The sequence below is a fragment of the Neopsephotus bourkii genome, unplaced genomic scaffold (assembly GCF_033783945.1).
Source record: "Neopsephotus bourkii isolate Nb327-2 ecotype Australia unplaced genomic scaffold, CSIRO-AGI_Nbou_v1 NB_947, whole genome shotgun sequence".
NCBI classification, from domain to species: domain Eukaryota; kingdom Metazoa; phylum Chordata; class Aves; order Psittaciformes; family Psittacidae; genus Neopsephotus; species Neopsephotus bourkii.
In genome coordinates, this window is record NW_026901441.1 from 2,191,779 (window position 1) to 2,210,262 (window position 18,484).

An 18,484-nucleotide genomic window follows, 5' to 3' on the forward strand; every position below is an offset into this window, starting at 1 on the left:
CCAGAGTCCTAAATGTGCACTGGAACCAGTCAGATAACTAAATACTGACTATAAATAAAGAATAGAATAAAGAATAAATATAAAGAAATACACCAATCTCTTCCTTGCTGCCCTTCAAGTACAGCCCAGTCCAGGAAATAGGCTGCATCAGGCACTCTGGGAGAGAGGGGATGGATGGCAGAGCTATTTTGAGATTTCTGCAGGGCTTTGGCTCCAAGCAGTTCAGGGGCACTGAAACTGAGGTATGTGCTTGGTGGGCAGAAACCTGGGTGCCAAAGAGACTCTTGCCAATTCAGTTTTAGTCACATTTAGGTGCTGGCAAAAGCAAGCCACAATATTTAACATTTTCTCTGGTAAATGTATTTAAATGTCAGGTGTCTAAGTGGACCAAATCCTCACTGTTTCTAAACGGCTTGCTACTGCAAAACCTTGCAAGAAATCCAGGATCCCTGGTGCATTGATGAGCTCTGTCCAAGACTGACATATGTCTTTTTCATTGTTCTTCTGTGGACCACTCAGTGACTCTTAGGACAGTTCCAAGTGTGACTACATACCTGTAGGGCCTTTAGACTATTGTATGTAATTCCTGATGGGTATGACAATCTTGTTAATTAAGAACAATTTATCATTTCAGATTGACTTACTAGTGGGCTGTTCCATATCCTTTTGTCTTGGTAAAGCCTATTGATATTGCAACCACTAATGCTGGTAAACCTGAAAAAAACCCAAACAAAACAGTAATAACCATTAAATGCTAAGCAAAATACGCCTGGACAAAAAATGACAGGGCACGCTAATGCAAAATGGCCAATTTTCCATGGAATGAATCATTTAATGGAGTATAGTGCTATTGCAAGGTTTGTTTTCCTGAAGCACTGGCAGGGAGAAGGACACTGTTTTCTACCCACGGTATACCACTTTGATGTACCTAAAGAACTGGCACATTTGACAGGTCTTAAAGTGAACCAGGAAGAGGCTTCATGAATATTCAGTGAATGTTTTTTCTTGTTTTATTTTGATTTTTTGATATTACACCACTTTGGTAAAAAAATTCTAAATTTTTGTTAAAGCATATTATAAAAAATAAAGCTAAAATACACACCAGCATAACTTGAGCTTGAGGTAAGGTAGAAAGGGTCCTAACCTAGTTTTTTTTTCAGCAACGTGCTCTCTACTATCTTTCGGGTTCACTAAAAAAAAATTATGATATTCTTGACATTGTTGCTACATTAAAGGTTTCATCCCAATGATTCTGAGGGAAGTAATTTTATGGACTTACCCCATCCAAGGCACAAGAAACGTTTCCTTATGAGCCGTGTCCTAATTTTCCCGGTAACAGCCATATATGACTGCCACGCTTCTGTCAAAACCCAACAGAATGAAGCTAAGAAGAAGAAGTGTAAAAATGCGGTGGTTGTGGTGCAGATGCCCTGTAGGGAGCAAAGAGAAACTCACGCTGAATACTTAGGGACACTCATTTCTCATTTCAATTCAAAGAGTTGTCATATTCTATCATCTTGACCTTTATCCTTAGCATCAACTCCCCCTTCATGATGCGGTGGCCACAAAGAGAGAGAGAAAGAAAAAAAGATGCTGATGGGGATTAAGCAGAAGAGGTTTTGACTGTGTGCTGAGCAGGGACAAAGAACACAAAATAAAATATGACACCAGATTTTTCTCTGCACATTTACTTTGACCAGGGATCATCATAAAGCTATTGTGGTAAGCAAGTTACAAAGTTACTAATTATAAAGTCTCACAGAGCCAGTTATATTTTCTTTCCCTCAACGCTGAAAGATCCTGACTGTAAATCTGGATTTTAGAGAATATATGAAGTTTGGTTTATTTTATTTTTAAATTTAAATCTTATAGAATATTAACCTATTGGAATATGCTGCCTGAGATGTTTTTAGTTAGGTTTAATATCAGAACCTTAACAATTACCCTGGGTATAATTTTTGTGGGTGTTAGTCCTTTGTCATCTGAAAAGTACTTTGAGCACATGCCTTTGGCTTTCTTTCGTCACTGTAGCCCTTAATTAAACTTAACATTGTAGCTTATATAAATGAGCATCCTGGTGTAAATTGTGATCTACCCTCTACTGTGTTGCTTAAAATACCAGTTACAGGCTCTTGGGCTATAAAATGCAGTATGCATTGTACTCCGGAACCAAAACCACAACAGTAATTTTGAGAATAACCTAGTCACAATTTATCCCTATCACAATTCTAAGAGTCAAAATTACATCAAGGTAAAAAAAGAAACAACAACAAAATAAACCCATACAGCCAATATTAACAATCTAAGATTGTAGTTGTAAAAAGCAGACATCTAATAGGTATCTTCCACACATATAATAAAAGGTTTGGGTTTTTTTTTACTCAGATCCCAGTTCAGCAAATTATTTAGGAAGAAAATGATATATATAGATATATAATTATATGTAGACACTTGCATATATACATTGTTGAATCAAGGCTGGTATATCCAGAAATCTGGGAGGAATATGTTCCTAAAGTATGTGGATTCATAAAATCACTCCTGTGTGTGACTGATAGCAGTATTTCCTGGATATGAAAAAGACTTATTTAAAAGGAAAGCTATGCAGTGAACTACACAATAAATATAATAGGAAATATAGAAATGTCCTTTCATTTGCTAGCTGGCTCATATGTTATGAATTCCCACTATGCAAGTTTAATTTGCTTTCCTATCAATGTTTCTGCAAAAGCAAGCATGTCCTGTAGAAACAAGAATTTTACAATAAAGTAACTTTTGAGAAATAATACAGAATCTTTTAGGGAGAAAATGCATATGTAAAACACATAAAACACTGGGGGAAAAAAAAAGGTGAATATACCATTTTCCTCATAAATACTGCAAATACAAACAAATCCTGAAATTTTGGTGAAAACATTGCTAACTTTTGGCTGACTGAGTATAGACTGTAGGATTTGGTTCATAATTTATTCCCTGTATTGAAAGAAAGATAGATGATGATAATCTGGGGCAAATGTGGACATGGCTGTTGTGGAAGAAAGAACTGTGATAAAAATATTAATGATCATTTTGATCACCAAATGAGAAGACAGAAGCAAGTTTTATTAGAAGTGATCTGTGCTCTAGCTGAAATATATGGCTGCTGATTATAATTATTCTAAATGGCAGAAAGGGCTTTTCAGTGGACACAAATGGTAAGTCTGTGTCACTGATACAACAGCATACTTTCATCATATACTGTCAGAAAGATGCAAATCAGCCTCAAAGTATCAGCTAGCAACCACTGTGGGATCATGATGACAGAATCATGTGAAGACAGTGCTTGAAGTCAGCCTCACTCCTTCCCCAGCCAGAGAAGCAGTCATGGCAAATGAAAGTTTCCTATCCCAGGTATAGCCATGGGCTCAGCACAGCTGAACAATATCTTCCCTGGAAATCTGCTTTTGCACAATTCTGTATTCTTCCATTCAATGAATGAACAATGTTGTGTTGTTTTTTTTTTGTCTGGGAAAATGCTATATCTGGGAAGTCTATTTCTAAATAGGAACAAACTTATTTGCACCAAAAGCAGTTATTAAATGGGGCATTGAGTATCTCTAGCCAGGGAGCCATAATTTTCAGAACATTACTAGCATTTTTTTCTTTCTCACCAGGTCATGGACTACTCCAGTCTCTCTTTCTCCATTTCCACTTCTCTGTTGCCAAGGGACCACCACATCCCCTTACCTTGATGCACATGCAGCAACGTCACTAAAACTTTGGTTCCTATTACTCAGAGAAAGCTGCAGTGTGTCAACCTGTCTGCACCAACAGTGGTACACATCTTCCCCATTGCTTTAGGAGAAGGTGTTGCTTATTTTTTTCTAATTCTAAATTATTAAAACACAATGAATTAATTACCTGTGCCAAGCATCTGTCAACTTGAAACAAATGAATTTTAACAACCTAATTTATTCACTATTTCTTCAAGCTTCTGCAATTAACTGTCCTGGGTTCAACTCAGCTACTCTAACCTCTTCCTCCCACTGCTGTTATTCTCAGCTCCCCATATTTAATTCTAATTGCAAGTAGGGAAAGGGAGCTTTTCTGTCTTCAGTATGCATAATTTCATGAGCTTTAATTGAGTACAAGTGTAGCTTTAATTGAATACAAGTGTTTCACTACCTTGAATATCTAAGACCAGCCATCCCTTTTTAATAAACAATATACTATTGAATGCAAGAGCACACATCAGGTATCAAATTATTTTCTTCTTTCATTCTTCTCAGAATGAAACTCCAAATAAGAGTACTGAAGAATAGCTGAGAAATGTAAAGAACAGCAGAAATTCAAAGCTACCTAACCTAGTGATTAATGTTTTTAATGTAATTATGATAAACGATATAGAGAACATTTGTCCATTTGCATGGTCTACAAAAAGTAGGTCATAAATGAAATCTCAAAAATTTATCAGGTTTTGGAGCATCTGGTCGTTGGTCATTACATTGTGTTCTGATCTGACATGATAGCCCCAAATAATTAGCATTTGACTTCACGGGCACTTATGTGAAGAGATATACACAGTTAATTACTATATTGCAGGACTCTGTAAGCAGTACAATGTGAATGGTACCCTTTACTTGGATTTTTAGAGCAAGCCAATTTTTTAGTGCAACAGCAGTGGGTTTTAAGTAGCAATGTTATCTGTCCCACAAAAGTAATGAACAGTAACTAAGGACACTCAATTTTATTGTTTGCTTACAACAAGCAAGATGCCTTTCTAAGTTCTGATAAATAGCTTATAAGCTGGCTGTAAATAACTGTTGTTTCAGCAGTTTCTTTGGTTTAGTTTACAACTACAGTCTCATGAAGTCTCTACATCATCAACAGCACCGCAGTGCCACAGGAAGACATAGTATCAAGTTTTGAGGTTTTGGTGGGTTTTTGTTGTTGTTTGTTTTGTTGTTGTTGTTGTTGTTGGGTTTTGGTGTTTTTTTTTAGCACGTTTTAATTATCACAACAGTTGTTAAACTTTGGGGCCACAACGTGTGCCTGGTTTCACGGTGCAGTATAATTTGTTCAGCTGTTTCAATTTAAGGTTGATTTATCTGTCATATATTGTCTTCCCTTCTGGAGTGTCCTCTTATCTGACAGTATAACATCAGTGATCTCAGTGCAATGCTTCAAGCAGGAATGAAAGAAAAAATATACTTTAAACTGTAAGTTTTCCCTGCATTTGCATTTTCCAGACACACTTTAAATATCTCTCTTCTTATTTTTACTTAAAGATTCTCTAGATGCTTTACTGACAAATTCAATTCCTGCTCCTCTTTTTCCAACATTTACCTCAAAGGTATTTTTAAAAATTGCCTCTCTTTGGGTAAAGCATTCACAATTTTTATTGACATTTACTTAGGAAGATCAGTCAGAATATCTCCCATCTTTTCCCCTGATTCAGAGTCCAGCAACAGAGGTGCTGCTCATAATCTGATTCACGAAGAGTATATGAAGCCTTCTTCATAGCTTCTACTCTTTGCAGTTACTTTTCTTCAAAGTTCTTCTTTGATAATTTTCACCTTTATCACTCATATCCATAACTTCTGCATTTAAATTTGATACTGCCTAGTTGTACTTCAGCACCCCTCAGTTATGTCAATAGAAACCTGATAGTTTTTATCCAAACTAATTCCTCTGCTAGCCAGTGTTCTTCTCTAGACTTTATAATGCACACAGTACAAAATCATTCTATCAAGTAGATGTGAACGGATAGGCTGCTCATTTTTGGGGATGGAAAAGAATTAATGAAAGTTGCTTGCTGTATATACAAACCTTCCTTGCATTTGCATGGCAGAATCTGTCTATGCTTGTAACAGTAAAAGCATCCTTTATGCACTGGCATGTGATCCATGCTGTTAAATTGATAGTGAATTCCTTGGCACAGTACTGACATGGGCCAAAAAATGCTCTCCTGTCCCAGGCCATGCATGAATTGAAACACAGCCTGGGCCAGGAACCATGCCTTATGGTCAGCCTGCATACAACTGTCCTCCTGTGCTGGTTGTAGTAGATGCAAGCCATGTTGTGCTAATTTGCCTCAGGGCTATAGAAATATATGTGGCTCTTTTAGATTACTGATTGGGATAGAGGCAAGTAGTCCAGCTGGATAATTCATAATATGCTCAGCTATTGCTAACATATGAGACAATAAAATTCATTCTGTGCTGCTTACAGGATTCTCTGGAATTTGTCAGTGCAATGTGCAGGTTTGTAATATGCTAACTCAGAATTGCTTTCTTGGTGGCTTGCCTACTCTAAATTGAAAAGCCTGAAAAAAATGAGGACAGTTTTTATACAGTTATACTCACACTCATTTTAGTCTTCCTCATGGTTTGGATTGTTATTGCTAGGTTATATTCAAGCAAATGAATTCAGCACAGCAATACTATGGAACAGGTTACTCAGAAGCAATTTAATTTCTTTGACTGCAAAATGTGGCAAGGAAAGCTGTGACCATGTATATTTTTCTGGGCAGGCAGGAAATGAAGGAATAGAATCCTCTAATCATTTACAGGATTAATTCAAAAGCTTGCAGAAAGACTTCCATTAATTTAAGCGGGCTTTATATTAAGTGTTATAGATACAGAATAAGGGATGAAAGGTGCATGAGCCGAGGCTTGTGACTTTGCTTCTTATCCTAAGTGTTTTAAATGTTTACAAAGTATTGAATATTTTTCTGATAAGTGAATATGGCCTACTTCACACTATCAGTTTATTCTGTTGGCTTTGAAGTTAAACCCTTTAAACAAGATAAATGTCAAGTCTGTCAGGACAAAATAGCCTATGTCCTCACATGAATGTGTTGTGAAGTTTATGAAGCTCAGAACAGCAGGTTTTCAGGCAGACATAAATGAAAATAAGAAGTGCTTTGCAACTCTGAAGCATAAAATCAGTTTAAATACAAATTTTCCAACTTCCTCACTAATTGATCTCAAATTGCTCTCACTGTGCTGTAATAGTGATGTTTCACTGTGCCAGCTACCAGCCTTCCCTTGTTTCTCTTGTATTTGTTGTTGTTTTGTTGGGTTTTTTGTTTGGTTGTTTGTTTGTTTGTTTGTTTTTGGGGGTTGGGTTTGTTTTGTTTTGTTTTCCTGAAAAATCCGTCCTTTTGGGTATAAAGTGGTCATGCTCAGTTCAGGTGAAAAAGGAGAAATCACTGGCATGCTTTCTTAAAACAACTTCTTTATTACTGACCTATTGAGGAATGTCAATTAAAAAATTAAGTTGAAGGTGATGTTATCCTGAAAAATTACTCTATAAAAATAGTTTTGTGAGTTTTGCAAACAGTCTGAAAGTTTTCTTATTTAAAGATGGACAAAATACAGATTCATGGATGAAATATAGATTTGTTTTTTGAATTGATGGGGAAGCAAAATTAACCTGGTCTTTGAAAACCATTGAAGAACTGATGCTCTTAAGAATGTTCTTGTACATCACTGAGTGTAACAGTATTATAGAAGCAGAACTGAAGGTGCAGTGTGAATGTTGGTATTGATGAAAGTGAAATTTGTCCTGAAAAATCTCTGTAACTGTCTGTGACAGTAAAAAAAAAAAAGAACTCATGCTGGCTGTCAGTATTTCTACTGGGCTGTCAAAAACAATCCTATTTACTCGGGAACAATGCAAATTAAGTTGGAGATTATAGATAAATAATAAACAAGCTTCACATATGTTGTTACACTTTGGTTTTCAGGACAGTTGCTCTTTCAGGAACAGTTTTTAGACTCTGAAAATTCCATATTGGTTTCATTTAAAAATATTGAATGTGCAGTGTGCTGTTTTAAATTAAGAATGTTTTTGGCAGCTTTGAAGAGATATAACAATGAAACAACTGCATTCACAATGAAGCAAAAGCTGTTTGCTGTAGCATACAACAGTGTGCTGTATGTTCATTTGAACTTCTTACATAAAGATATCCAGATTTTTAGGTCTCTCATTGCCTTATGCAAGTAGAAATATTTGATTGCATTAGCATGCTAGTGGCTATACCTGTTTGGAGAAGAATGGAGGATACAAGAGCCAGCAGTCAATTACTGTGATGAGCAACCCATACTAGAGTGTTCCAAAGGTCCTGAGTCTTCCTAACTTATTTAAAAGTTCACTGTGGGCTCTGCATGAGCATCTAGGGGCAATAAGCCAGGATTGATAATGAAGGGGTGGCTGAGCTAAGCACAAGGGTTACACATGAGTCAGCAGTGACTGCAGATAAAGAAAAGAGTAGTTCAGAGCACAGTTGAGAGGGAGCTCTCTATGGAGTTCTGAGAATAAGAGAAGGAGGTGTTCAGGCACTGACAAGGGCAAGGAACTGAAGGAGCTTCCTTGAAGAGATGTCATAACATAAAAGGGTAATAGAATGGATACTGATATGTTCAAGTCAGTAGAGCCTGATATGTGAGGCCTCATACTCTTACAGAAGGATCCACGTGCAGCCAGTATAAACCAATGTCCTGATGGAAAAAATTATCATAAAAAGCCTTCACTGAGTAGATAAAAAATAATGCCTTGTGTTGCCCTGCAGTGCTACATGGGTAAAAACTTGCTGTCAAAGAATTTTTTTCTTTTAGGAAAATGTGATTGTCACTTGAGTATCTGTACTCTTAAATCAGATAATCTGTTTGCTCTATTTTAAATTTTGATCTTATTTGCTAACAATAAAATTGCTATAATTTTAGGGAGTTTCCACAGCAATCAAAATGATGGCTGGAATAAGAAGCTCAACAACAAAGCCTGTGGTTGCCTTTCTTTTAGACTGACTGCAATGATTATAATCCTGACATATAAAAACAGTCCAACTTCTTCTCTGGGATATCGTTGCCAGTAAATATTTCTTCTCTGCAGAACTGTATGAGCTCCATCCCTTTTCACAGTTGACTGAAACCACTGAAGCAATAGCTTTGCAATACTATCACATTGCCATCTCACCTGACCTTATTTCTATGTTTATTTTTTTAATCGCAGTTGTATACGTAGGTCTTAAAAGTCTTTACACAAGAATAATAATAACAGGAAAAGGGTAATTTTGCACCTAAGAGCACCCTTAGTTTCAAGTATGCCTAGTTTTCTCAAAGGACAGTGTCTTTTAGGATTAGCAGTATGGGTACAGTGAGAAATGAACCCTTCTGAGAGAACTAATTTAAGTCCAAAATATAAATAACCCAGGAAAGAGAGATAGTATCCACACTACTGTGGTCATCCAAAGTCTTCTCATACCATGCAACAGTTAATTTTTGAAAAATAACTGATAAAGTACATTTTTTAAAGATACATTTTGGCTACATCTATTTATTCTTACAAACAAAGTGGGTTAGAAAGCATTCATTCATCCTGTGGCCAGCTGGAATGATGCAGAAAATGTCTATATTAGTAAATTTCTTTGTTCTCCAAAAGAAGGTGGCCACATTCAAACAGCCTGCTGTCAGTGGTGCCTTGCCAGTTCCATCTATCCCAAACTCAGGGCATTGACTGCAATAATACTCGTTAGAGTGGGACTAAATTGTGCCAGAAGGCGTGCTAATGCTTCCAGTGTATGGAAGATGATTTCATGCCAATGCTTGGTGTCATGCCCACCTATGGTGACATGTAGAACACTTTGGCTTTATTCTCTTATTCAATGAAACATGCTGTGGGTTTGAGCAAATGTTATGGACTGACCTCAGCCAGTAGTTAAGCACCCACCTAGTCACTTGCTCACTTCCCCCAGCAAGATGGGGTAGATAACTGGAAGAGCAAAAATGAGAAAAACTTGTGGGTTGAGATAAAGACAGTTTAATAAGTGATGGGAAAAAAAACCTGCATCAAGTGATGCGAAGGCAATCACTCACCACCTCCCACCAGCAGACTGTTGCCCAGCCAGTCTCCAAGCAACAACTTTGAAAGACTACCACAGCTGTATTGCTAAGCACTTTGTCATATAGTATGGGATGTCCCTTTGGTCAGTTGGGTTCAGCTGTCCTTGCTGTGTCCCCTCCTGACTTCTTGCCCACCTATAGTCAGCTCACTGGCAGGGCAGCTGAGAAACAGAGAAGGTCTTGATGCTGTGTAAGCACTGCTCAGCAATAGCTAAAACATCAATGGTTTAGTCAGAAATGCAAATCACAGCACTGTACAGGCTCCTGTGATGAAAATGAACTCCATCTCAGCCACAGCCAGTACAGGAATGTAGCACTGAATTGAAGTGGAATGCATGTGTGTCTGTGTCTGCATGTCTGTATTTCTGCATCTCTGTCCACACATGCCTATGAGGACAGGAGAACAGAGGCTTTTGAATCAAGCAATGTTCATGTAATGAATAGCCATACACACATAGACAGGCACTTAAAAAAAAAAAAAATAGTGCAAATGCATCTGAAAGTTGTTAATGGGAACCTGAAAAATGTGTACCTGAAAGTGAAACAAAAGGGTTGAAGAGCAGAATCTGTAATTTGGACAGCTGAAAGTGCCCTAGTTCATGTACAACACAGTCAGTGCAAACTTCTTCTACCACAGCATAATGAATCACATCCTCTTAGGATCATGGTATTAATCTGTAAAGTCTTTAATGCTTTAATGTAAAGCCATGGGTTGTTTTAGAGGCCATCCATCTCTTCTTCACTTGAAGTAGAGATTGACGTAATGGCAATGAAGCTGTGTCATCTACAAGATGAAATCTTAGTTAAAAGAAAGAAATTTTTACCAGAGGGTTCTATTTTATGCAAAACATAGCAAAAAAAAAAAAAAATTATAAAATTTAGAGTCCCTCTAAAGATGAGAGGGAAAACATGCTGTATTTATGGGCTTTAAAGATGTTAATGATATCTCAGACATTTTCACATGGAAGACTGGATAGCAATGGATGCATGTGCACACTGAGGAAATCAAAGGACGTAGTTCCCTGGGATACTTTGCATCTCTGTCTATCAGTTCTGTTTTTTGCATACTGTAGCTACTGGTATGATGGGTAATCAGATAATTTATGGATGTTAAAACAAGAAAGCAACAGTATCCACAACCAATTGTGACCACACATGTATATGGAAGATTGACTAAGAATGGAATGAGAATAATAGGTAAGAAAGTAAACTTCTCCACTTGATCAATATTTTGACATTGACTTCCATTTATCGCCTGCACAAGAAAGCAAAATATTAAGATTAAATTATTTTATAAAAGGTGAAACCACTTATGCACCTTTGCATTCTCTTCCAGCAAGGAGGAAATTCTGTCTTTATCTGCTGTGTTAAACCAGTAGGATAAAAGGTTTGTGATAATGGCAAAATAGTATTTATGACAAAGCAGTGTTGAATCTTTCATAATGATTCTTTTAGAGTGATTATAAAAAATTGTAAAGTTGTGATTATTAAAGAGGAACACTAAAATAACCTGTGTGTTTTAAAGAGACAAAGAATGAAAGAGTTTTGTAGAGGAAGGAGTTATAACTACTAAAAGCTCCTTGATTACATTACTTCAAGCCAGAATTCTCGTTAAAGAGAACAGCAGTCTTCTAATTGGGCCTGGCTTTCTTGCCTGTATGCCACTTCCCTTTGTTTCTTCTCGTGAAGCCACAGAAAAGCTGAGTTAGTCCATACTTGGGATGTAAAGTAAGGTGAATCCACTCCTGTCAACACAATCTGGAGGAGGAGCTGTGACATCACTCGTATTTGGATAGCACTGATTCCTTGTGGATATCAGAGAGCACAGGGTTTTTCTTCCTGTATGCCCAAATATATTCTTCCTATGGGAATCACTATAAGGATTCTTGCTAGGACCCCAAAGCTCTCTGCAAGGCCTCATATGTAGTGGTTTCACCTTTGCTTGACTCCTAGGGAGTCTATTAAGCCTCCTGCTGGAGAAAAAAGGGGTTTCTAAATCAGGAAGAAAAAAATTTGTGTAGAGACACTGGGAAGAGTGCACAGAGGTTTCAGCAAGATAAACTACAGGGAGAACTAGTTCCTAGCAACATGATAACTTTCTTCAGGTGGGCTTTAGCAATGCTCTTAGATAATGCATGCCAAAAGATTTGAAAAGCTTCTCATTAAAGATTCCTACAGCAATAAAAGTGTGTCTCAAAGTTTGCTGTTTCAGGGAGAAGTAGAGAACCAGAGGTTCTACACAATCAGTTTGAAGAATGTCTCAGTTTCTGACCTGTGGATATACAAACAGCAACAAGAAGAAGCAGGCAGTGTACAAGGCCCCCATTATGAACACATGTTCAGAATGTACTTTATTCGTGTATCTGTGCATTTTTCAGAACAATGAAGTTATTCTGAGATTCACATATTTATTTGGGCTGTTTAATCTTCTGCTCTACTCATAATACTTGCACATGCACAGGAAAGATATTAATGCTTCTTAAGGTGATTTGTATTCCCTGATGACAGGTATGAGATCATCATGTGAATGAACATACATTTTACCAAAGAGAGGTTGAACTTAAATGAAACTACATCTTTATTGCTTTTAGCTCAGTGTTTTGATTGCATATGCTCTGTGCCCGTGTCAGAGTGTGGTCTTCTTGAGTGAGGAACCCCTAGTGCTCTCCCTCAGTGTTGGTACTTAGCTGAGCACTCCGGGACACCTGATAAACATGATTAATAATAATGTAATCACTCAGGGTGATGCCTTAACAGAGGTCTAATTCTATCAGTGTCTTTACCCCAGGAGATTTAATATAGCTTTGGGGACAAGTACAGCAGTGAAAGGTAGAAATAGAGCAAATGCATTTCTTGAAGCCTTATTTTATGTGTTAGTCAAAGGGCAAACAGAACTGCTCAGTTTACAAAACTGCTAATTTATCTTCACCCCACATATCTGAAGAAGGACTGATTTTGCAGTTCTACTTATCCAAATCTATCATTGCTTAATAAATTACTCATGTGTTTCTGGCTGCCTCTTGTCATTGATTTTAGCTCTAGTCAGCTTTAAGTGTGCTGCTGTTTTCTTTTTTTTTTTTTTTTTCCTTCACTAATATTACCTTCTCAATCCATGCTAGGCACATAGTTTCTAAATATAAATTATTTCCAGGCTTTGAAGGTGGAAATGCTGTGATGGCTTTATGGTAAGTGCTTGCTAGTAATTATTTTAAAACTACTGTTGAATCAGCTTCAGCCCAATGAGGCGGATATTTTGTGGCTTTTTTTTTTTTTTCTTTCCCCCTCTCTCTCCTGTAAATAACTTTGCTATATTTAGCTTTTAAAAATAATTTTTAAGAACATTTTTTAGTGTTTTATTCTACATTTAGTTGGCCAATTGTAAGGCAACTTTCTGTCTGTATGTAGCACAAAAGCATTGGTTGACATTACTAATTAAAAAAAAAAAAAAGACTTCTGGTGAGAACACTCGTTCTAATTACTCAATTGATCTCAATAAACTACCACCATATACAATTCAAAACTTCATCTTACACTTTCATATCCTAAATCACAAACCACCTAATATTAAATTTTCAATTAAAGAAATTGCAGAGTTTATTATATTTGTAAGAAAATTGCTGGTGCTTAAAAATATAAGCACATTCTGATGAAATTGAAATGATGACACTTTGTCTTGTATTACAGCCCTGTTTTTTGCATGAAACATAACAGCCAACAGGATGCAGCCGATCATCTGCAATTTCGTCTGAGTGTTGGATACACATGAATCAGTCTCATCTGTGGTGCTTTTTAAAATTTACTTCCAGTTATTGTGAGGAACTGTAAAGACGAACAACTCTGCTCAGGATATAAATAATGTGATTTGCATCCAAATAAAATGTTAAGTGTTAGAAGTAGGATGCTCAACATATTATTTTTATGTCATTGATACATCACAAAATTGAAACGTGGAGCTCACTGCTTTAGTATTTGAAGGTAGGCAAAGAGCTCATAGATAACAGAATGTTTTGGGTTAGAAAGGACCTTAAAGATCATCCATTTCCAATCCCCCTGCCATTGGCAGGGGCACCTTCCACCAGACCAGGTTGCCCAAAGATCTATCCAACCTGGCCTTGAACACTGCCAGGGATGGGGCAGCCACAGCTTTTCTGGGCAACCTGTGCCAGTGCCTCACCATCCTCATAGTGAAGAATTTCTTCCTCATATCTCATTTAAATCTACCCTTTTATATTTTAAAGCCATTATCCCTTGTCCTGTCACTACTTACTCTTATAAAAAGTCCCTCTCCAGATTTCTTGTAGTCACCATTTAGGTACTGGAAGGATGCTACAGGGTCTAAATGAGTTTAAAATGGGTTAGAGAGCAAGCTGTTTGATGCTTTGGATGCAGTCCTGGCTCAGAAAACCTTTAAATTGATGACCGCAAGAAGTCAGGAAAGCATTTCAGAGGTAGGATCATTCATTCCCTGTTCCTGTACTGTTTCCTATATGTCTAGTTAATGTTGACAGCACAGTGAATAAGACATCGCTGATCTGATCTGATACTGCTGTTCTTATGTTCTGAGAGGTAGCAAAATTGTGTCATATAATTTTACAAAATCAGGTCGAATCACGAGGGATAAATCATGTGAAAAAATAAGAACCACTTCATCTACATAGTTATGAAGAACAGATATTCCTCTGCTGTTCTGTTTACAAAAAGTTCCAAGATCCTCAGTAAAACTCTTCTGTACAGGTGCTCAAACCAGCACCAGCTGCTTTCACTCCTGTATTGCCCATGAATATCATCCCCACTTCATAATAGCCATCACTTTTCAGTCTTTTTTTTTTCCAACAACAAAGTACATCGATTTCAGACCTACTTATATGAAATATAAGACCTTCTTATATGAAATATTCAGACCTTCTTATATGAAATTATTCAGACCTTCTTATATGAAATACTTTGTTTTAATATAAACAAACAGTATTTTGTAAAAACAAATTTCCTGTACTTTCATATAGGTTTCTTGTTCTCAGATAATTTACTGGCCTTTTGAGGCAGTCAGTTTTGCATTCTCTGGGTATTCCCATTTCCTAATTGGACATTTTTTTACAGCAGCAGAAGAGACAGGCAAAGGTTTAATGAGACAGAAATATAAACCTTTCAAATAAGGAGAGCTTTGGTATATAGTATCAGAAACCACTTGTTAAGGTACTGAAAATCTGTACATCTGCTACTACAGTCAGTGAAACTGTCAGCTGGCTGGCTGACCTTGGGCCATTATATTTTTTATTTTCCTGTCTGTACTTGCCTTCCCCCAGCTATAAAACAGTAATGACACATACACCACTCTCATGAAACACTCAGGCTTGAAAAAGGAAAATTACATATCCATGTATATTTGGAGTAATTGCATTTTAAGTTGAATATATCTTTTTTTTTTCCTTATAAATTTTTATCAAAGAAAAGGAAAGAATTTTCATGTAATGTCTTTAAAATATCTGTTAGAAGGGAAGGTCAAGTATAAAGCAAACAACCACATGCTCTTCCAATCTTGACAGATGTTTGTGTGTGGACATTATGTTTTAAATTTCTATCAATACCTGTCACTCAACAGAAAAACGCAAGAAAAGGGAGAGAGGGACAGAGATTTTTTTTTTATTTTATTTTTTTTTTAATCTAAATAGGCTAAAAATCTTGCCATAGAGACTGATTCAGACACTATAAAGTAACTTTGTGTGTTACTGTTATTTTGCTTTCTGGTATCCTACCTGAGTGAAGCCAACAGCCTCAGCAAGGTGCCCAGTGTTATCAACAGCAAAGTAGCAAATCCATGGAGGACCTCACAGGCTATTTTGAATCTGTGGCTATCTGCAAATTTGAGTTAAATAACTTGATTCAAAATCTAGTAATACAGCCCCTGGAAGTCAGGCCAAGAAATGCGGCTCTTTACAGCTGTTTTGTTGTATAGCAGCTTCCTGACAATTATATAAATTCTTTTCTTCTAAGATGAAAAAGGAAAATAGTAAAATCACTTTTCTGTCCCTTCATAATCACTGGAGTCTTCTTTTAGGGACAAAATTGCTTTTTTAAAAATTATTTTGTGTATGTGCTTACACTTTTGTTGGGGGTTATCTGTGAGTTAAAAAAAACATAGCATTCTTGAAATTGCTAGCTGGAAATATGTATCTCTTATAGTCTTATTACACATTTGTAGCCAGTACAAGCTATCTGGAGTTTTGGTTTGGTTATTTTTTTAGCAATGAGAGTTTAACAAATTTTCCACTGAATTTTGATACAAGAATCATTGCCCGGTCTTTCTCATGTGTACCAGGCACATTTCTTAGAATTCTACTTAAAAAAAAAAAATATTTCTTTTTATCCCATTTGTAAAAGAAGATATTTTCAGGGAATGAATGTTTCAGTCACTGAAATAGACATCTTCAGAAAAACAATTCTGATACAAATAAAAAGAAGGAGGTTCATATATGTCTGCAACAAAAAAGCACAGCTGAGACTAATTGCTACACTACTTCCCACTCTGGTGGCTTACACCCATTAAACAAGACTGTGTGAGCTTTGCACTTGTTTATTTTATCCTAACCATTGGACTGGTTCACCTTGTTCTACTCCTGTTTTTTTTCAGTCCTTGGTTTGAAATTGATGCGACAGGCATACTTATACACCACTTCTTCCAGAGGTGAGGGATTTGAGACATTTATTTTGTTGTGTTAGCAAAGCTGCTAGAATTAATGGAATTATATCTGCCAAAACATGGTGATAAATTTTAATGAAATAATCTTCCTAGTGCAGCTGAAACTGAATGGTCCAGATCTTTGCTCTCTGTATGCCTTTTTGTACTGGCAAGGGAGTTTTTCACCATAGGACATTCTAAAGCCATAATACTGACAGACATTTCACCCACTTTCCATGTAGTGCTGAGGCTTGGTCAAGGTAGGTTTGCAGCTGGGCTTGGGTTAGATCTTCCTGCTAGTTCCATATGAGTGTAAGATCAAAGCTCATCCTGATCAGCAGGTTTTTGCCTCTTTTTTCTAGGCAACAGATTTGATTTGACAGGTATTTCTGATGTTGGTAAATGTCAGTTTGACCACCAGAAATGAGCTGTGTCTATATCCACAGTTGAAGTGGTGGGTTGGGCAGTATTCTGTGCAGCTGTCAGAGGAGAGGAGTAAAAATTGTAGAAGGGTGAGGACAATAAGCAGGAAGACTATCCCCATTTGAGAATTTTTCAGCTGAAGCTCAAATATTAGGCTTTTTGTTTTTTACATGGGCACCCACAGTGACACGAGGGGTGGAAAGACTCATGATGTCTAAAGGAAGTATAAAGAAAAAAAAGCCTTGTAACACTGCTGCAGGACTGAAGAGGAAAGTCAGCTCTAGAACTCTACAGTAATGAAGCCAAGACTGCAACTGGCTGGCTGATAAAGGACTTTGTGAGGGCCTTACTCTGTCTAGAGACTTCAGCAGCATCAACGGCTTGTAGTATAGTTGGCAATTCAGGCAAACCATTCTGATGCATGTCATAGGTGTCAATATTGCTGAAGAAGACCCTATGTGTCCTTTCCCAAGAAAGAAGGACACAGCAAAATACAAGGAACTTTTCATATTAATAGACTAGGCAGGAAGAATGTTAGATTTGATAAGGTCAAATCTATTAGAAGGTTCCAGGACCAAGAGAGAAAAAAAACCCCAAAGACGCAGCTTTTAGCTCCAAAAACATTATCATAGTCAGATGTTAGTGTAGTTTCTTGGTAAATCCACCTAGCTAAAGAATGTTTCATTGTACACCTGCATCAAAGCCCTTGTCAGGAAGCTGTGCATCCAATGGATGTTGGTCATGGATCTTCACACCTGAGCACTTCCAGAACATTTAGACTGTCAAATTGCCAGTGTCTTTCTACCCTTCTTAAAGCAAGCTGGTTGTGTCTCAGAGACAGTTTCATTTAGATATCTGAGTATTCGATCAGGATGTGTACATTTACAGTAGAGATGCTAACGAATGTGGTAGATTAATAAATGCAAATTGAAGTCCAACAAGCTATCAATCTCTTTTAATGAGAATATGAATTGAGAAATTCATAAACATTATGTGAATACAGGAAATTCAAGCACTTTTAGCCAAGCATCTACTCTCCAGGGTGTTTCTAATTAAGATGATGACTGGCTATGATAAATAAATGGAGGAATTTTTATAGATCATTTTTAGTTCTTACGTATGTGGAGTCACATGAATGACTATAAAAAGTCACAGGAAAGTACAAAATAAAACAACCATTTTAAGACACTGTGGTTTTTTACAGAGTCATTCTATAACAACAGTAATGTTGGGCACAGCTTCATGTGGTCAGCATGCTACAGACAAGCATCAAACAGTTGGAAGAAGACCAGGCAGTGGTTATGGTCATATGAAAAGGCCTTACAGAAATTGTCTGACATACTTTGATATTCACAAGTGGAAAAGGAGACATTTGCAGTGGACTTTTTTCCTCTTGCATTTCAATACTGAATAAGCCTTAAACACTTGGTGGAATTCTTGGGTTCAGAATTCTTGCATGACATTCTACATTAGACTTCAAGATTTTGACTAGTTTTTTTTC

At 36.9% G+C, this 18,484-nt stretch overlaps 1 protein-coding gene across 9 annotated transcripts in view; it reads right to left on the reverse strand.

The window, feature by feature from the left end:
- Nucleotides 1-18,484, reverse strand: part of ADGRB3 (adhesion G protein-coupled receptor B3) — a 472,618-nt gene that overhangs the window by 40,603 nt on the left and 413,531 nt on the right. For all 9 annotated transcript variants that reach the window (XM_061358588.1, XM_061358586.1, XM_061358587.1 and 6 more), the window contains 2 exons: nucleotides 1,280-1,430; nucleotides 645-714 (listed from right to left, as the gene is read on the reverse strand). In XM_061358588.1, the coding sequence (XP_061214572.1) occupies nucleotides 645-714; nucleotides 1,280-1,430 (221 nt within the window). The remainder of the gene's footprint in view (nucleotides 1-644; nucleotides 715-1,279; nucleotides 1,431-18,484) is intronic.